General features: G+C 36.5%; 1 protein-coding gene across 1 annotated transcript in view; it reads left to right on the plus strand.

The window, feature by feature from the left end:
- SYNE1 (spectrin repeat containing nuclear envelope protein 1) overlaps positions 1-21,387 on the plus strand; it is a 259,224-nt gene that overhangs the window by 32,996 nt on the left and 204,841 nt on the right. The window contains exons 14-28 of the mRNA XM_054162702.1: positions 701-813; positions 1,363-1,531; positions 6,257-6,353; positions 7,879-8,081; positions 10,365-10,529; positions 11,860-12,012; positions 12,438-12,581; positions 12,879-13,052; positions 14,757-14,915; positions 16,731-16,895; positions 17,476-17,610; positions 18,470-18,628; positions 18,875-19,083; positions 19,330-19,438; positions 20,670-20,834. Coding sequence (XP_054018677.1) covers positions 701-813; positions 1,363-1,531; positions 6,257-6,353; positions 7,879-8,081; positions 10,365-10,529; positions 11,860-12,012; positions 12,438-12,581; positions 12,879-13,052; positions 14,757-14,915; positions 16,731-16,895; positions 17,476-17,610; positions 18,470-18,628; positions 18,875-19,083; positions 19,330-19,438; positions 20,670-20,834 — 2,319 coding nt within the window. The remainder of the gene's footprint in view (positions 1-700; positions 814-1,362; positions 1,532-6,256; positions 6,354-7,878; positions 8,082-10,364; positions 10,530-11,859; positions 12,013-12,437; positions 12,582-12,878; positions 13,053-14,756; positions 14,916-16,730; positions 16,896-17,475; positions 17,611-18,469; positions 18,629-18,874; positions 19,084-19,329; positions 19,439-20,669; positions 20,835-21,387) is intronic.

Raw genomic sequence — 21,387 nt, forward strand, 5'->3', positions numbered from 1 at the left:
TTCATTTTAATATGTAATCTCCAGGAAGCCGTTTGAAGCAGTGTTGCTTAGTTACAGTTGAAATGTGCTCTGCTGTAAGGTTTTTGCTGGTAAAATTCTTATCACACAAATGCAGCGCGGGTACCACATTCTGCATTCACTTGTGTAATATAGCGAGAGCAATCCTGAAACCTTTTGATGCTGAAAGAGTGAAAAGTTACTAAATACTGGATATGTATTTGCATAAGGAGCTATGGGTCGTCTGCCGGTGTATAGTGGAGCAGATTAATTGCTGAAAATTTGAATCTGTACTTAATAAAGGTTAGTATCTGTTAGAAGCATGTAAAGAGAAGATTTACCAAGATTATGCTGTTGTGATGTTGGAGTATTCAGACTGAAGTTCAGGGATTATTTAATAGTTAAGATTTCTTGTTGTGTTAAACCTTTGCAGTGTTTAAAATCTTCCATAATTATTAGAAACAGCTTTAGTAGAGCATTTTATAAGGGGGTTCCCTGTGGAAATGTTCAGGTTGATGTAAATGCTTTTGTGGTATGCATAACCTTGCATGCAAATGAGAAAGCATGATCAAATAGTTAACTACATTGAGTCATCAGTGCAGGCTTAAAATTGTGCTTATTAGTTAGCCTACTGTGAGCCTTCTCTCTTTCTCTGTCTCACTCTGTTCCCTCCCGCTCACTCTCTTTCTTAAAATCAAATCAGGATCTGCTGAAAAACATAGATGGTCACAAAAAGGCATTCCATGAGATCCACAGAGCCAGGTCTGTTAACGGAGTTCCTGTTCCATCTGACCAATTAGAGGATATGGCAGAGAGGTAAGGCTTTGAATCTGAAATATAAATCCTCTGTGAATGAAAGGGAACCTGTTTGCTTTTTAATCTGTTCACATAGCAGTCACTCTCTAATTATGTTTCTTAGTGGCAGGCATGAAAAAATTGGAAGGAAAAACCTCCTAGAATATGCATAAAAATATACTGAAAAGCCTAAGGCTTTAAGGATTGATGAGAATCAAAACAAGCTATAGGTTTTGGAAGGGAATACTTTTTTACATTGATCCTGCTATTACTTGTCCCTGGAAGAAATGTTATGTAACAACAGCCAGGATGCATCTAGAAAAAGAAAGAAAAATGACTTTACAAAACTTAGTATCAGATGTAAATCAATGCTCTATTTGAATAAACAGAAATGCAGTTAATTTGCTACTTAAAAGCTGTCATCAGAATTATCATCTTACATAATTAAATGTTTGTAGACTGAATTCAGTGAAAGATAAGAAATATATCTAAACTATTACTAAAGCTTTCAGTCTCTCCTACAAAAATGAATGTTGCTGTTATTTTACTATAGTGTGATTCATTTCATAGGTTTAATTTTGTTGTCTCTTCATCTGAGCTCCATCTGTTGAAGATGGAGTTTCTGGAACTGAAGTATCGTCTACTGTCACTCTTAGTCCTTGCAGAATCAAAGTTAAAATCATGGATTATCAAATATGGAAGGCGAGAGTCTGTGGAGCTACTCCTTCAAAATTATATTGTAAGTTGGAGTTTCTGTCTTTCTATAACTGTTTTTTAAATATTTATATTTAAGATTGCTGGAAATTGGGGGGGTGGGGGGTGGTGTGGTGTTGGGAAACAAAGCAACAAACAAACCACCACCCACAACCAGAAAAAGAAATGAGGCTTGCCAATCATCAACTTTATGACTGCATTTTTATGTAATATCTTGTCAGAGGTCTTTCCCATGGAAAAAGTTTAGTCAAAAGGCTAAAAAGTACCTTTCCGGGCTCCATCCCAGGAAGGTAACAAAGCAACTCGTCCTTGGTGCTGTCCTTAGGCATATCAAGGACAAGAGGGTCATTAAGAGCAGTCAACATGGTTTTACCAAGGGGAAGTCATGTTTAACACACATGATACCCTTTTATGAGTGCATAAACTGGTGGATAGATGATGGTAGAGTAGTGGACATGGTTTATCTTGATTTCAGTAAAGCAATTGACACTGTCTCCCACTGCATCCTCACAGCTAAACTGAGGAAGTGTGGTCTGGATGATCAGGTAGTGAGGTGGATTGTGAGCTGGTTGAAGGAAAGAAATCAGAGTTCTGGTCAATGGGATGGAGTCTAATTGGAGGCCTGCATCTAGTGAAGGTCCTAAGGGGTCAGTACTGGGACCAACACTATTTAATATATTCATCAACAGCCTGGATGAGGGCACAGAGTGCACTGTCAGCAAGTCTGCTGATGACACCAAGCTGGGTGAAGTGGCCGACACACCAAAGGATTGTGCTGCCATTCAGCAAGACTTAGACAGGATGGAGATTTGGGCAGGGAGAAACTGAGTGAAATTCAGCAAGGGCAAGTGTAGAGTCTTGCATCTGGGAAAGAACCCCATATACCAGTATAGGCTGGGGACTGACCTGTTGGAGAGCAGTGAAGAGGAAAAGGACCTGGGGGTGCTAGTGCATGGAAGGTTGACCATGAGCCAGCAATGTACCCTTGTGTCCAAGAAGGCCAATGGTATCCTGGGGTGTCTGAGAAGGAGTGTGGTCAGTAGGTTGAGAGAGGTCCTCTTCCCTCTCAGCTCTGCCCTGGTGAGGCCATATCTGGAATCTTGTGTCCAGGCTTGGGCCCCTCAGTTCAGGAAGGACAGGCAACTGCTTGAAAGGGTACAACACAGAGCCACAAAGGAAATGAACATCTCCCTTATGAGGAAAGGCTGAAGGAGCTGGGCCTCTTTAGCTTGAAGAGGGGACTGATGGGTGACCTCCTTAATATGTAAATTACATAAATATGTAAAGGGTGAGTGCCAAGAAGATGTCAGGCTCTTGTTAGTGGTGCCCAATGACAGGACAAGGGGCAATGGGTGGAAGTTGAAGTACAGGAAGTTCCATGTAAACATGAGGAGAAACTTTTTCACTGTGAGGGTGACAGAACACTGAAACAGGATGCCTAGGGGAGTTGTGAAGTCTCCCTGTCTGGATGCATTCCAGTGTGATCTGGTATAGGTGATGCTGCTCTGGCAGGAGGGTTGGACTACATGATCTTTCAAGGACCCTTCCAGCCCTTAGCATTCTGTGATGCTGTGAAAGTGATTCTCCTTGCCCCATTTTTTGAAACACAGAAATAATGTCCGAGCTCCTGTCTGACCAGCAACTGAAAAAACATATCTGGAAATTCAAAATTCTAGATTTTCACTTGCCTTAGGTAGCAATTCCAAAGAACTTAATTTCATCTTTTACAACTGAATAGATGCACTTTATAGTGACTATACACAGGTTAAGCATTGGGATAGAGGTTGATTTTGGCATTCAGTTCCCCCACAGTACTTTTTTTATATAGTGCAAATGATGAAAAAAAATCCTGAAAGATATTCTGCCTCTGTGTAGTTGTTCAATATACTATACTGATAGGGGAATCATTTTATTCTCTAAAAGAATGTGCTTTCTTCTTCTGTTCAGAATTAGTATATTCAATTCATTACTTTATTCCTGTTCTGGTAAGAAGTTGCTCCAGCTCCACATCATCCATATATCATTTTAAGAAACAGAGGCTACTGACTTAGAAATACTAATTGATATGTTCCCTTTCAGTTTTGTGATGAAGTATCTTGTTAAATCCACACTTGCAGTGCCAAGTTGCTGGTAAAACAGTACCACTGCTGCACTTCCACATTAGAGTGTAAGGGATTCCTTCAAAAGCATGTCATGGCTAAATATTTTTTCCACTTCTGTCTAATCTGTATGAGGAAATTTGCCCAGGAGAAAATTGTTGTGAAAGAATTCATAGAGTTACAGAACCACTCAGAGCCAAGACACTGCAGAGAAAGTTGAAACTAAATAAAGTTCCTCTGCAAAGACAGAACTGAAGATCTGTTATTCACACTTTTCTCTTTCTATGTTTAAACTTTAACAGTTAGGGACAAATGGAAATTCAGAAGTTAAGCTTTGTTTTAAACAAGCTTTGCAAAATTCAGATGATTCTTTAAAATAACATTTGCTGGAGTGATGTGTGATGTCTAGGAGTTGTAGTCTAATTGTTTACTCTGTAAGACCATCACAAAAACTACCAAAAGGTGACAAGGGGGAAAAAAATTAGGAAGTGGATAGCTTGATTTTTGGGTTATTATTGTATATAAATTTCTTTTTGGTGGTGGTGGTGGTTTTGTTTATGTTTTGCTTAAATTGAACATTGTGTATTGCAGTTTGTGATTACCTCAATTATTCTTGTGCTTCAGACCCCTAATGCTGAGATGGTTGTTAGGGGAAAGAAAATGTTTCATTGCATCATTTATGAAGCTGCATCACATGAAAATGAGGAAATTGAGACCAGTAGATAAATAGATCTCAGTTTGATTCCTGATGGCCTTGACATCTGGCTTCTTCCAGGTGTCCAGTGATAGAAGGAGACTTCACTTGCTCCAACTTACCTGGGAGCAATTTTCTAGGACCAAGAGCCAAGTGTTACTCTTTCAGTAAATTAGGAGTCTTACGTAGGAAAGCTGTAGTCAGTGGCTATATTAGTAGGAGATAAAAATGTAAGTTTGTTTGTCTGCCAAAAAGCAGACTGAATAACGTCAGCATTCTAGGAACATGTATGGTTAGGATCTGGATAGAACATTTGCCTGGAAAATATTTATTTGTACTGTAACTTATAAAGCGGTGGTTGTTACTGCATCCCATCTTCTTTTCACTTGTCTGTCATATATGAGAAGTATAGGTCAGGATAATTTGCACACCATCAACCCCAAAAATATACTGTACTGGAGTCTCAGCTATGGTAGAGATGTTAGGTACCATTATCCTTGGATTTTAACCCATAGAACTGGCATTGCTATATTAGACCAATACGCTATCCAGATTTGGGGAAAGGCACCTTGTCAGATAGGAGACAATATTGATCAGTGAAATGTCTATATTTAGTTTTTGAAAAGATGAGTATTATATAAGTAGTTTGTTGCAGTCTTTTGGTTTCTTTCATGAAATCTTTGAGATATTAGTTCAGGGTAAAATGTTTCCTTGTTTATAAATACATTTCTAACATGTGCCCTAGGTAACTGTGGTAATTTGACATAGGCACTGCAAAAGGTTAAAGTTAGAAGATTATATATATATATATGTATATATATACACACACACATACTGTTTGGCAGATGAAATTTTAAAACTGTTTTTCATGTTTATATTATGTAGGTGCATGAATGCACAAAATCTAATTCTTCTCTTCAAAGTACATTGAACTTTGACCTCCTATGAAATCTAGTTTACAAATGTCACACCTAGTGCACACAGAATTTTGTCTATTCTGACATTTCAAAGCTTGTGTGGACCTGCGTGAAATATACTTGCCTTGTTTTTGTAGCTCAGTAACTGAAGAGGCATGGGAGGTGGTTTAAGCAACAAAACCATTGCAAAACTCTAGATAAGTACATTAGTTAAGGTGATAAAAGTCAGATAAAAGAGCAGGGGTTCTTTCTTTTTGAACAGTGATAATGCAAGGTATAGAATTGTATATCACATTTAAAGGAAGTAACATTTCCAAGAGACAATACCATAAGGAGTAAAGAGGCATAAATTATAAAACCCCAAAACTTTGTGACCAAAATATTTCCAGATAAATTATTCATTGCTCTTTTACATATTGCACAGCTAAAATATCACCCACAAAGGAAAAGCACTGTGTCACACTTAGGAAAAGCAGTATTTCTTTGTGCACTGTTTACTTAGTCTTATTTTTATTGATTAGCAAAGAGGTAAAGCAATGCTAAAGGCTAACTCAAATGTTTTTTATCTCTTAAAGTGAAACCTGCCTTTCAGTATACAGGAACAATTTAAAAAATTTAACTGGTTTAATGGGATTGGATTTTTGTGGTGACTTGTGTGGATGATTTTTTTAGTTAAATTGATTCCACTTGGACTCCAGTGTAAAAGTTTCCATTAAAAAAGCTAATTGCTTGGTTTCTGCAAATCAGCAACTGCTAGACTAACTGAGAACATATTAAATAACCAGGTAATTTTTCCATATGCAAAGTAAATAGACTACATCTGTAAGCAGAGATTCTGATGTGCCACTAATTTGATAAGGTGAAATTTGTATCTTTTATAATGATGGTAATGTAAGTATTTTATAACGATGAAAATTATCAATGGAGGAATAATGAAGTTTAAAGTTGTCATCACTTTCCTGATGTAATTTCATGGAAAATATCCTCATTCTTAATATTTGCCATTATTTCATCTTTGCTTGTTTTTCTTTTCTTTTCAGTCCGTTATTGAAAACAGTAAGTTCTTTGAGCAGTATGAAGTTACTTACCAGATCTTGAAAAGAGCAGCTGAAATGTATGCCAAAGCAAATGGTTCAGGTAAATGCCTACATTTCTTTGGTCATGGGAACAGCAGTTTGGCATAAGCATCTCTAAAAAGATCCAATATTTGTTTGTGCCATGCAAGCAGCTATGTACAGCAGCTGCAGTTCACCAGAGAGACTACTCTGGTAGATCATTGCCTGTAGCAATTTCATGTATTACTTAGGGTAAAGACAGCTGGTGCCAAGCAGTCTGTCTTCCTGCTGTTGGGATTTCTTAATCTCCAGAAGAAGGTGGTCATGTTCATGCTTCCTAATGGTAGAAGTCCACAGTCCATGACAACTTCTGATTATTATTTTTTTCAGTGCTGTTAATTTGTGTCAAAAGTGTACCAGAGGCAAAATTAGGAGTGTTGAAAGTCATGTTCTGGTGCCTGGAAATGCTCCCTGGTTTGGCTTCATCTGCTGGGAAAAGACAAATAGGCGGTTGGTCTCAGTATCATTGTTGTAGCAAAAGTATACTCTGATTTATTGAAGATTCTTCATTAACTGTGAAAACCTCTGCGAGGAACCCAAATTATAGTTGAAGTATGAATGTACATGGAAAAAAAAATATGTTGCTGATTCAACAACTGCCTCCTGTAATTCCTGAACATTGCTGAGTTCAGTGTGAATGCATGAGGCCACTATTTGACCTGGATAGTTGCAGACATGAGATCACTGTAATCTCTGCTGAGGAAATAACACAATATTTTCTGTGGAGGATTGCTGCAGATGCTAAAATATTTAGCAGATGTGGAGAGAAACTGTATATAAATTTTTTTTAGGTTGATTATGGTGGCACTTACAGAAGTAAACATTTTTGGTAAGGTATACTTACAAATGATAAAACTGGTGGTTTTATTCAATGCTATTAGGAAAAAAAACCAAACAAATTCTTTTCTATGGGGCAGCTACTAACATGAATTCAGAAACAGCAGTACAAATTAGAGTACAAATTACAAATTAGTACAAATTACATCTTAGCTAACTTTTTGAATTATCTGTACTCTGCAGGTTTTATGAAGTCTAAGGATCTTCATGGGTTCTTTTTCTTCTTTCTTTTTTCTTCTGGGACGAGGACACACTTATTCCTTTGTTGTGAGGAAAATACTGAAAAATAAATGGCAAGAAATTAGCAGCAGTTTGGTTTTGAAGTCAGTGGAAGGAAAATTAGAATTTCATTCAGTATTTTCAATACAGACATAATATATTTGTACATTATACATCTCTGTTATTTTCTGCCTTTTGATGGACACTTTCTTGTTTCATTATAGACTGGAAGAGAACACTACACTGAATATGCAGTGTGATTGTGTTCACGTATCACTCACTTTATATACTTTCCATAGTCTTACTTCACAGGTTGACTTTCTCACAGCACTAAAATTGGGCTGTGAAATGAACATATGTATACAAAAGTCTACTGAAATAGAAGTTGCTGTAAAATATAATTCCCTGGTGAGAATCAGTAAGCGCAACATAAAATTAAACTTTACAGAAATAATAATGAACTAAAATAATCTGTCTTTCCTGTATCTTAGTGGAAGAAGTTGAGAATGTGATGAAATTCATGAGTGAAACAACAGCACAGTGGAGGAACCTCTCAGTAGAGGTGAGAAGTGTAAGAAGTATGTTGGAAGAAGTAATAGCTAATTGGGACAGATACAGCAGCACTGTGGCAAGTCTACAGGCTTGGCTGGAAGATGCTGAAAAAATGCTGAATCAACCTGAACATTCTAAAAAGGTATGCACTAATAGTGTAAGTATCTGGGTATTTTCTAAATTATGAAACATGGGATATGGTTTTGCATTCACATACAAGAGGGAGGTAGGTTTCAATTCCTGGCATACTGTCACATTCATCATAGCAGTTTCAGTGTTTACACCTGCAGTGTATATAGAAACACACACCCAGTGAAGGAAGGCATCATCTGTGCTAATGTGTAGAACTGCTTAGGCTGGAAAAGATGCTTGAGATTGTGAAGTCTAACCATTAACCTAACACTATCAAGTCTGCTGCTGAACCGTGTCCCTAAGCACCACATCTACAGGCCTTTTAAATACCTCCAGGGATGATGATTCAGCCACTTCCCCAGACAGCCAGTTCCAGTGCCTGACAGGTCTTACAGTGAAGAAATTTCTCCTAATGTTCAAACAAAACCTCTCCAGTGCAGTTTGGGGCTGTTTCCACTCTTCCTGTCACTTCTTCCCCAAATGCTAATTTCTTCTTGAAATTGCCTCAAAACTGTTAAAGATCACTCAAAAGTAACATAATCTACCTATAGACTGAGATACATCTTTTTAAAAGTTACTTTGAATCTAGCGCCACACAGCAATAATGTTCACTTACATGTTTGGTTCTTAAGACCATAACCAACAGTTATATTGGTTTGTACAATTAACAGTCATACAGTCTTCAGCATGAGCACTAGGAAGTTAGCAGCAAATATATTAATGAACAAACTACAACTCCTATGTATACTTGCGGTTTCCCTTAAGTATTTCCTGTCATAACCTCATTGTAATTGTACTCTCCCACACTTTTCTCCAACAGTTGTATCCAAAAGTTTATCAGAGGGCTTCTAGATCTCATGTGGGGACTTCCCTAAAGAGGGCTGCATCATTTTTTAGTGAGAATAAGGTGTGCTTTATAGTGTATTCAAAATTTGTCCGAATTGTACACATGCTTTAGGTTGGCTTCTCTAAATGGAGAGACTCTCCAGCAAGGTCTGAGGGAGGTAATGGTTTGTGAGAGTAAGTGTGTGCAAGGACATGAATAATGTACTCCTTTTTTTCTTTTTTCTTTTTTTATTTTTCCTTCCTTCTTGACTTCTGGTAAGCCTGGCTATTATGTCTATTCACTGATACATCAGTACAGAACACCTGTACATTTTCATTGTGGCTGTACCAGAAGTGGTTTTATTGCTGATTAGTTCTGACAAGTATAAACTATAAAGTTTCAGGATTGTAGCTCTGAAACTTGGGATGACTTATAGTACAGTTGGACAGGACTTTTTTCATGTATGCCTAAGCAAAGGATTGCACAGGGCTGTCATTAGAATTATAGGGCAGAATGATATAAATAAGATGGGTCAGTGCTCATCAAGTGTTGTGGTTCAGCTTGCATCCTTTTTGGCTAATCTTTCTCCCTCAAAAGAAGACGGTCTCATGATTCCCTCTGTGGGGAACAGTCCTTGCCATTCACCATTCATTGAATTGTGCCTTGTTTAGGAGAAGGGTAGCAGGGACAAGCCAAAACTATGTCAGAGAAAATGTGAAAAATCATGGGACAGTGATTGAGTCCGGTTTTCTTTACTAGTATAGCTATAGTCATAGTGCCTGGAGATAGTTGCCTGGGGAACACTTGCTCATCCTCTTGAAGAGGAAAAAGAAGGGAGAGAGTTTATCTTCTCTACCAATTTATGTGAGTGTACCTTCCAATAAGATGCACAGAAGCATTTAGGGTTATGACTGGGCTATTTAGGTTGTTTCACTGGAGACATGGGGGGGAAAAAATAAATTAGTGACAACTGTCCCCTTCTCATCCGCATTCACCTACCCTGAAATAGAAGGAAGCAGCAATTAAAGAATCAGTCTTCTCATATCTTCTGAGGTACCATATCCAGGAAAGTTGAATATGGTTTACAGAAGGGGAAGAATTTCTCTGCTGTCTGGATATGGCTCAGATAATTATGAGCCTATATTATTTGAACATAAGACAGAAATTAAATGAGTTTTCAGTTATGGAGCTTTCTCTTCAGGAGGAGTTCCATTAATTTAACTGAAGCTACTCATTGGAGTAAAGTGAGCTTTAAGTAAACTTGTGGGTAATGTTTAATTCAGTAATAGATTACGTTCACAGACCTTAAAATTCTATTAGGGCACATCCGATATGAAAAGCTCCAGAGGAAAACTGTTTGCAGAGTTTTATCAAGCCAATAGCTGGTGATTAAATATCAGTTTGATGATTTACATTAAAGACTATTTGAAAAAAGTCTCAGAAAAGAACTTTCATTTTCTTCTTCAGGACTTCTTCCGGCACTTACCTCATTGGATCCAGCAGCACACAGCTATGAATGATGCTGGTAACTTTTTGATTGAAACATGTGACGAGACGATTTCCAGAGATCTTAAACAGCAGCTACTGTTACTAAATGGAAGATGGAGAGAGTTGTTTATGCAAGTTAAGCAGGTATGTGTTTTCTCTATTGTTACTTTCAAATATTTCCTTTGTCATTTCTGTGCAAGCAAGACAGATTTGCTCCACTGGCAGGACTATAGGACAACTTATTGAAGTGACTATTTATCATTACTTAAATTAGAAATTAATCCCTGGTAGCTGTTTATGTCATTTGGAGCCTTTCCTCTGTTTATCTTTTGGTTATGCAACTTCTTCTTTTTGGACATTTTCAGCAAGTGCAAATTGTAGTTTTTCTTTATTGTTTTCTGTCTGGATACAGTGATTATTATTTATGCATATCCTTTAATGTTCTTCAAAGAAATATATTGATTTCAAGTAGTATTGTTGTAAGCTTTGCAATACTGAACAGCGACAATGATGAAAATGAGTATTTCTGTTGCTTATGAAAGTTGCATGAAATTATAGTGCAGCCATAAGTAGGTGCAGTACAAGTCAATTAGCTAATTTTTCTTCCTAGATTATTCAGACATCCCTTCTATCTTGTGCAGAAGGCGACACTGATAGTAAATGAAAATAATACTCCATCTCATGGAAGAGATTAAAGTGATTGGAAAACAAGTGGTCCTATATTTGCTCTTTAAAAAGCAAAGAGAAGTGAGAAGTATTTCACACCTCATAAACACATTAGAAAAATATTTGCTATAGTTAAATAGAATTCTGTCTTCTTCTAATGATTTTAAATAGCAATTGCCTAATTGAAGTTGCTGAATCTATTTTCTTTACTGGCATGATTATTTATTTCTATTGCAGTCAAGGTAAATGCAAAAGCAAGTGATGACTGATCTTTTATCATTTTAAGTTTTCTCCACTCGTGACCAGAATGTTCTCATAATGATACTCAGGGTGATTCACTCTGGAAACAGTAATGTCCAGCATGTAAATATCTTTTTCCTTGCTTATGTAGCTTCTTTCATGTGCTGGCTATAATATGTCATGTAGCTCTTTCCACTTTAAAATAACTGCTTTTGCTCTTCCTCAGCCAGCATTTTTTATTGAAATTTCCCTTATCCTTCAGCTTTTTTCAGCTTTTCATGTTCTCTTTGCTGAATGATTTGGTCATTACTGTAGGTAAAGAGAAATCAATTGAGATGTTTATTCTAGGTTAGAAACACGTGACAGTTTGGTGTGTTCCACATGATCCAGAATTTTTAAAGGCTGACCTGTTGTATGAATGCTGTTGTTTTCACTATCAGCACCACTGAAACTAATGCAATTAATGTCTAACTAAGTTAGATTAGTTTCCATTATTAAAAATGTGCTTGTTGCCTCAAGTCATTACTTAACTGCCAGATATCTCATTTGTGCTTGACATTTTTTTTAGTATGCTCGAGCAGATGAACTGGACAAAATGAAGAAGGAATACTTGGATGGTGTTGCCCATTTGACAGCTTTTATTGATGGGAGCAATAGGAAATTTTCAGTCCCTGTGGAAATGGCCTTCCTTGATGTCAAAATGTTTGTACAAGATTTAGAAGTAAGTATCTTCATTCCACTCCTTTCTCTCTTCTTCATAAAAAAAAAGTTGTAGCTGCTGAATTCTGAGATCATAAAGTTATTTTAGCATGCATTTCAATTATTGCTTTTTTGTTTCCAATAGTGCTTTTTTTTTTTTTTTAATAATTTCTGTATAGCTAATACAAATCATTGTAGTCTATAACTAACATTTCTAAAGAACACTATTCCACTGGATAGTCTTTGTGTAGTTTCCCATTCATATGAGCTGACTGATACCCTTAGGCACAGTTTTTGTGCCTTTGAGACATGATCCATTGTTCACTACAATCAGTGATAAAAAGAGTTGATAATTGGAATATGTATCTTTTATTTCTTGAGAACAAACTTGTATCTCCAACGAATGAATGATTGTTGTTGAAATATTTTCTGAACCATTTGTTTTAGAATATTAAGCAGAAGGTGCCCACCATGGAAGCTCAGTATAAAATGGTTACCAGGACAGCTCAACTTGTTACAAAAGAAGTGCCCCAAGAGGAAGTGAATGAAATTCTTGGAACTTTGACAAGGATCAAAGAGCAGCTAAGCAAGGTTGCAGACTATTCTTCTAAATGCTGTTGGCTGTTGAACTAATAAATAGTATGCTCCCCTACATAAATGCTCAGATATATTACTTTGAGCAAATTCATAGTTATAGAAACATATTATTTCTTCTAGACTTTAAGACTACCGTTCTTAACATTATTTTCTTTAAGAAGTAGTACAATCAGGATTGATTAATCTTAAAAGAGGCAAGTAGCAACTATGCTAACCCACGTGTAGAGGAAACTGCTATTTATTGAATTTTGCAACATTTTTAATAATTATTTTTCTTTAAAATGGCTGAAGGTTAAGGAGTATTCCTGTGCCCTGCTCTATGAATGCCAGCATCTGCTTTCTCCACTGGAAGAACTAGAGAAACAAATCACACATTTTTATGAATCTCTTGAAAAAGTCAATGAAATAATTTCTATCTTGGATCCTGAAGCACAACCTACGACTCTACTTAAACAAAAAGCCCAAGTAAGTTTCAAAACCATCTTAGAAATATTTTCTGTTTCTAAATAGAATTAGCTTTCTAAGAATTTGGATTGCAGCTTGATAGTAGAGTATGTATTTTATCATATTCAGGCAACAAACAGTCTATCCTAAAGTCAGTGAGGCATAAACATATGATGATTGAAGCTTGCAGTCCCTCCTAGTGCCCATGGTTTCAGTCCAAGAAGTAAATGTGAGACTTTTTAATCTAGTGAATTGGACTGAAGTATCAGAAGTACCTTGGATTTTTATTAAACAGCTGAAAAAAACACCTGATTAGGAACATCCCTGGGTTTTTTTTTTTACAATTATTGAGGTTTCTTATAAGTTTGGAAGTGGTTTCTTCAAAGTGTTTTGTAGAAGAACATTAACTTTTCTGCCTGACCAATAAACATTTCCTGTTGGAAGAATTCAGAGCTAGTTACAACTCATGTGGAAAGGTAAATGAAAATGCATCAATCTTGCATAGGAACTGGTGTTTATCCTTGTGTATATGTGGTACATGGCCTAGAAACAGTCCTCAAAATTGGTGTACACATTTCATTAGAGTTTGATTTGACAGTTAATATAAATAAAAGGATGGGTTTTTTTTAATGGGAAGCTCAGGTCTTTCAAAGAGTCTCTCACAGATAAAAAAATAGAACAAAGAATTTTTTTTGTGTGTTATATATACATATATGATGTTTAAAAATTGTTCAAGCCTATAATAACTCTGGATATCTGCCCAATAATTTATCAAGAAGGGTCTTCTCTGCCAGTGGTTTCAAGCTTTGATTATATTTGGGTGAAATATCTGATAAGCTTGAGTCAAGCCAGTTCATTCATCTTCCAGAGTAAATGATTTTCTACGAACAGCTGAGTCATATGTCAAACCTGCTGGTTAAGGAGGCGGCTCAGAAAAAGGAATAATGCTTTTCTGCGTCTGAAGGCCAATATGACCCAGAGTGTCACAATAAAAGGACATTTCTTCTGCTGTTATATGCCAACCAAGAAACCAAAATCTCCTGGTTTCTGCTGATCAGAGAGGAAATTGTGCTGTTCTTTCAATAGCAGAACAGTTTCCTCACCACAGGATTACTTTAAACCCTTGTGTGGTTGGTTGTTTTGTTTGTGGTTTTTTTCAGCCACAACTTCATGCAGGGTTCTTGTTTCTCTTTTATTAAAGTATAATTTTCATTACTTCATACTGTTTGTAATGAAATCTGAATTGCAATAGTTGATAGGAAAGGTTAATTTGTTGAAAGGTATGAAAGGTTAACATGTCAACCTGCTACTGAAAGTTTTCATTCTTATGCCTATTGATTTCATTGCTGTCTATTTATAATTAGGCAATAAGTAGAGATGTCTCATAAAATTAAATTGCAGAATAATTTATTGACCAGCATTCTCTAAAACTACCCAAAAGGCTTGGATACGTCTGTGCCTTTTTACAGGTAGGTAGAGCGCTGCTTAGGTACAGGATTCTGTGTACAAAGAGAAGTTGTGTGGTCTTTGCTATTCCACATAATGCTTTGAGTAGTTTGGTTTTTGTGGTGCTTTGACATTGTGCCTTTTGTTCTTGCTATCAAAAAATATCTTTCTGGTATCTTTCTGGTATTTTACCAAACTTTCTTCTCCTTTGTCTCTAGCCAGAGTGGCTATGTGTGTTTGAGTTTGCCGTTTTTATTTTGTTTTTTCTCTCTGTTTTAGGATTTGGTAGCTTATCAAGAAAACTGCAAGAAAGATTTGTCCCTAATTGAGAGAAATAGTCAGAGTATCCTGCAGCGTGTGACTTCAAGTGAAGCGTTACAGCATTTCCATCAGTCAACATTTCAGAAGAAAGTTACACAAGTTCAGATTACTTTTCAGGTAATGATGTCATATGTTGGTGCATAGCTTTGAAAGTTTATTCACATGCAGCTGATCCAGCCTTAATATATCTCCCCGCTGTCACATTATTAATTATTGATTAGTCTGCATTTGGTAATAAGTGGTCAGGAGACCGCTGGTCATGTTCTCCATGCAGATATATTCAGGGGCACCTGGGATTTAAGGAGAACTTGCACACATCTCAGGCTTTTTTCCAAGTGAGAAGCCTGAAATCCACCTGTTAGGGCTCCACTGATCTCTTGTTTCTGTTGGTTAACTGTTTGCTGATATATTGCCATGCATTCCCTTTCACACAAAGCATGGAAGATGGAAACTTTTGCAAATCCAAACTGGGCTTTGTATTTCCCCAGAAAATACAGTGAATTGTGAATATAGAAAGTTGCAAATAGGTACTTGCTTTTGTTGATGTAAAGATGTGTACTTGGGGCTATAGTTTGCCTCACCTGTAGAGCTCTATGGTATTAGCCATGTTGATATTTTAGGGGCTATTCAGCCCCATGCTAGCATGAAATCAATCATTATGTTAGAGTCCGATCTTGGAGTTTATTACATCTGATTTCAGGTGATTATGGTTAGGTGTAAGACTGTCTAAACTGATTTTTACGCTGCAGAAAATTACTTATCAGTAAAGAGCTGTCCCTGAGAGGTGGATTTCAAAACGCATGTTGTATATTGTGGATTTTACTTGAAGATCAGTGGGGTTTGAATAACAATTTAGAAATAATTTAAGTTTAGCTTATAGTTACAGAAGCAGATAGAGTTGTAGCTCGGTAAATTTACCATGTTAAGCATTAATTATTCTGCTTCTGTAAAGATGGATGCTGATTTATCTCTTCTTGTGTTAGAAAATAAATGTATAAAACATGGCATAACAAAACATTCAAAATGTGACATACCCAGAGGTAAAATGGATCTGGAAACTGGCATTTTCTCATGTAAAGAACACATTCTTGTATGATTCAAATCTTTATCAGGAAAGTTTAGAAAGGTTTATCAAGCTGTTTAAGTTGAGAAATGCAGATTTGATTCTCTCCCAGGTTACAATCATTACAATTCCTTACACTCAGTTTTGTTACCAGTGAAAAGTGTATGATAAGTAAGTAGTGTTAGAATTACCTTGCTGCAGTTGTACTTGTGAACCGGTCATTTCTCCAGGTAAATTCTGTAACTTGCCTAGGAAACTGTAGCCACTAGATAATGCAGTGCACTGAGACAGTCTAAAAAGCACAATAATGAAGAGCTGTGACTAAGGTTTCAAAACAAAAATATTTCTGAGTGGCAACTAAACTGAGACTTTGGCTGTCTTTCTTTTAAGCAGCTTATCTGGCCCTACTACTGTGAGTATCGTGCAAACTTCCTCCAGGTCAGAAGACCTGTAGCATAGAACTGGTTGGATCCATAGGTCAAGCCACCTTCATGTAGAATTGTGTAGAAGGAAGTAGTCTGCTACTAGGAAAAATGGAATGGCAAGCTTCTGCTCATACCAGGTGCTTTACATTTGAAAACAGGCTTTAGGAAAGAAACACTAGCCAAATGGCAGAGGCATACTGAAGGTATCAGCAACATCTGTAGTAGTTTTCTACCCATTTTTATTTGAATGAAGGATGACATTAGCATGAGCCTTAGTGTAAGCATTAAAAATTGAGAAATGGGAGCATGAAAAGGAGAAGCAGTTGTGAATGAAATATATTTGAAAAAGTTACACCAATTAATTTTTTTTTTTTTTTGTAAGATCATGGTAAAAGAGCAAATCAGTGAGAAAGTGCCAGCTCATTCTCTTTGCTTATAATTCAGAATATGGTCAGGAAAGCTGGTGACTGGAGGAAAAACATAGAAGCAAATAGCCGTTTGATGAAGAAATTTGAGGAATCTAGAGCAGAGCTGGAGAAAGTAATACAGATTGCAAATTCTTGCTTAAAAGAAAAAGGGAATCCTGAAGAACTTCTCAGGAAACATGGGGTGAGTAAATTCTCTGACCTTCCTCATGGAAATCTTTGAATGCATGACACACAAGTGAAAAGCTTACTTAATTTTAAAATTTAAGTGAGTTTATTTCACACATAGAAGTTATGCAGGTCAGGTAAAACAAATGTTAAGATTAGGAAAAAAAAAAAAAAGGAAAGAAAAGGAAAGAAAAAATTATAAAAGATCACCCCTGTAACTGATAAATGTAAGCAACTAGAAATTGAAGAGAAGACCACTAGAAATTAGGATTGGGTTTTGCCAGTAGAAGCATTGGGACATTTTACCAGTCTCATGCATCCACTGCCTATTTTTTTTTTTCCAGACTAATGTCTGTGTTGTAAGCATTATTTATTCATATATCTTTAAAGTTGTGTTCCTGTTAAAATACCCTCTCACAGTACTGGCTGAAAATAAATAGCCAGAAGCAGATCTTTCCTTAGTTCAAACTTCAGCTCTTTAACACAGCAGATATAACCTCAAAATTTCCAGACTGTGTTAGGAAACTTCATATTGGCAAGTTAACATACCAATAACCAGCTTCATCTTCTCACCTCACATTCCACCTCAACTTCAGGAATTCTTTAATCAGCTGGATCAGAGAGTCCTAAATGCCTTTCTGAAAGCATGTGATGAACTTACTGACATTCTTCCTGAGCAAGAGCAACACAGCCTGCAGGAAGCTGTGAGGAAACTCCATAGGCAGTGGAAGGTTGGTGACACTGAATGATTTCTCTGGTGTGAACCTTGGAATGTTTCTGCATGACCTGAAAAAAAGTTAAAATAATGTAAGTCATTTTTGAAAAGGTTATTTGGCTTCCCATATAATTGGGAAAAAAACCAAATATTTTGCAACATTAGATAATTACACCTACAAATACCCTTGTGAAAAAGCTCTGTTAAGAGGTCAAACATCAAGAAATGTGAAAAATTGGTTATGAAACCTTATATACAGCCATATCCATGCCCGTGTTAAGAATATTTGTTGAGAATAGGTGCTACCTTTTCTTACTTGATACTGAAACTGGGCGATTGCAGTTACTTTATCAACCTTGATAAAACTAATTTGTAAGAGATTGGGATATCACTTTAAATTGTGTCTTATGATAAAGGCTCTAATGAATGGACAAACATTGCTTATAAGCTATGGAATTTTTCTGCCTCCTACATCATGTTGCAGCTCAAAGCTGAAGTAATGGGCAACTAATTTATTACTCTCACAGAGACAGGAATATATAGAAGCAGTTATGAATGCACCTTCACTACTGTTGTTTGTTGTATTATTTTATACAGGAAATATTTGTTATATCTTGCCAAGAATCAAGATGTCTCTAATGTGCCTTATTCTAGTCCCCAGAAACTTCTGACCTTATGATATATCTAGGAGATAGTGGTAATAGGATTGCTTTATTCACTTGAGAATACAAAGAAACCCTCATCTGTTCATGCACATACATGCTTTATTTTCTCTATTAGCAGGTTTAAGATTTCTTAATTGTAGTAATTTCACATTGAGATAATGGGAGTAGTGATTATCTCTGTGCTAATTTATTGCCCTTATGGATGTGTAGGATCTTCAAACAGAAGCCCCCTATCATTTGATCCACTTGAAGATTGAAGTACAGAAAAGCAAGTTCTTAGTCACCGTGGAGGAGTGCAAAGCTGAGCTAACTCGTCAGAACAAGGTGTTATCAAGGGAAGGCAATGAAAGGATGATCGAGGAACACGTGGTATGAATTAGGTGCCACCATGTGGGCATTTGTAGAAATAAATTTCAATGTCAATCATAAACAAGAACTGACCAGCTCTTAAGCCACAAAGTAGTCTGTGCACAACTAAACGAGATCAATCCTTAGGGCCTCTAGCAAAAACACTGATTTGAGCTTAGAATGGTTTGTAACAAATATATAGATACGTGTTGGGATTTTTACCAACGTTGATTGTTTTATTGGATTTTCTGTTTTGTCTCCCATCAGTTGTTCTTTGGTGACAAGGGACCTTACCACCTTTGTGAGAGAAGGCTGAAACGGATTGAAGAACTGTGCCAAAAACTGCCAGTTTCTGATCCAGTGAGGGGTACATTGGAAAGCAGCCAACGAATTCTGAAGGAGCTTAAATCCCAGATAGACAGCACATATGTGAAGTTAACAGAGCACTCAAACAACTGGAAGGGCTATAAGAACAGGTGTCAGCTCAATTGCTAGCTGAATTTCATAGAGCCTTATGTGTGGTCACTCATTTAAATGTCATCATAAGATCCATACCATGTAAAGAATGGTACAGTGATGTTGGTTATACTTTATGCAGCAATTCCACAAATTTATAGTGGGTATTATAATTTGGGGCTTAAATTTAAGAGGCTACTGATAAGTGATGGCAATTTTAGTCTAACTTTTTTCCTTGCTTTGCATTATGTGATGTTTTATTTCAGATTTTCTGAACTGGCAAATTGGATTTTATCAACAGAAAGAGAATTAAAGAAGATAAAGGAAAACGTCAATGACACTACCAAATACAAGCAATTTAAAGCATCTGTGGGGGTGAGCCCTTGGCTTGTGTTCTAACAAAGATACAGTCATTGTTACTGGAACTCTGGATAAAACTCTATTCTAAAGTAGTGCAACTGTTTTACTATGTAGACAATAGTTGTTCTGCTGATTCCTGGTATTTTAAAAAATGTTTCCAGGAGAAAGGTCCAAATGCAGCAAAGTATGGCACAAGTTTCTACTTCGAGTAATTTAGAGAATGGCAAGTCCCTTTACCTGTATATTCCCAACATCCACAATACAGAAGCAGATAGAATAAATAGTTGCCTCTCATCCCACTGCTTGCACAGTTAAAAGTGCTGTGTGCAGAAACACCAAAATTTCTGGGTTAGCTGTTTTTGAAGAATCAAGTTTTTGTCTTATATCTAGAGAAAGCTTTTATAAGCTTCTACTCTCTCCTATGATAGTATAATAGGGTACTGTTCACTTCTGTATTGGTGACTGGTAACAGAAGTGGTAAAATAGCTGAAGATTGAGCCATTTTGGTTAAATTTGGTTTAGGCAATAATTTATTGTGTCACTTGTGACTTAGCTTGACCCTAATTTCTTTTCTTTATTTCATATACTAGGAGCGAAAATAGGAATGTCACATACTGTAGGATTTTGTGAATGTCATGAGCCGGTTGTGAGGCTGTTTGTGCAGACAAAACATAATTTGGATGACCTTGATAAAGCAGATCAACTTTTAGCTTAATGGGTGCTTCTGCTCAAAAAAGTCATGCAGTTTCACTGCTGGCAACGTATCAGCACTGGCACAAAGATATAAATGAACTATTGGACAAAAAGGGGGGGGGGAAATTGGGCATTGGGGAGGGCATAGGGGTGAAATTACATAAAAGCTTATACCACTTGGAATTTTATGTTTCAGAAAGTCACATTTAAGATTTAAATTAAAAAATTGGTCAATGTGTGGAAAATATATACATGGTATCGACTGTCTATCTGTAGGTAAAATGTTAGTTTGTGAGGGAAAAGTACTCCACTGCTACTTATTAGACTGTTCTTTAATAGAGTAACGTCAAGTCTGTGGAGGAATCACAAAAATCTAGCTATTAACTGGAGCAGAGTCTGATAGGATATGCAAACAGGAAAATAGTACATTTCTAGTGTTTCAATATAAGAACAAATGCAGTATGTTTATACTGATTTTTTAACTGATACCATGAATGCCACTCTTTAATGTATTTTGTTTGTATGAAGTAAGTATGTTTTGGTTCTTCCACAGGAATTTAGGAAGCATATTAACAAGCAAGGAGAAAATCACAGCTGGCTGAAATCTAGACTTGTTCTTTTGACTGCAGTATGTCCTGATTTGGAGGCCAAAAAGACAGAGGAAGAGTTTTCTAAACTTTCCACTGACTTCAGGGGGGTCCTAGATTTGCTGGCTGAGGTACAGTATGAGGGACCCAAGAACTCTCTTTTTACAGCATTATGTGAAATTACATAAAGCATGACTTTCACAAGCATATGTTCCCTATTGTGTGTTTTTTAATTAAACTGCAAGCAATTCAGCAACAGAAAACTCATTTGTACTCCCTGAGTAGCAAAGCCTTCTGAGTAGCAGGCCAAAAATGCTGGCATTCTTGTAATGGATATTTTCTCTTTGCAGGATTGGAAATCATCCTAATAAATGTTTCTGGAATCAAAATTTCAGTAATTTTAGAGGCAACAGATAGTTTTCTAAAATCACCATGTAGTGAACTTTGGCAAAACTGTGATGTGCATCACCTGGTGGATATAAAATTTGACTTTAATCTTCATTTATGTATCTTTTTTATGATGAAAAATAGAGGAAATTTTGTGAGGTACCTTCAAATTATTGAGAATGTCTCTTATTTTATGAATTAGCAGGGAATTTACTACTTCACAATTTTCACAGTAAAAGGAAAGATCAAAACGAACTTGAACATCTTATACTAGAAGGCAGAACAGATCCATTTGAA

Source organism: Dryobates pubescens, chromosome 6 (assembly GCF_014839835.1).
Source record: "Dryobates pubescens isolate bDryPub1 chromosome 6, bDryPub1.pri, whole genome shotgun sequence".
Taxonomy (NCBI): domain Eukaryota; kingdom Metazoa; phylum Chordata; class Aves; order Piciformes; family Picidae; genus Dryobates; species Dryobates pubescens.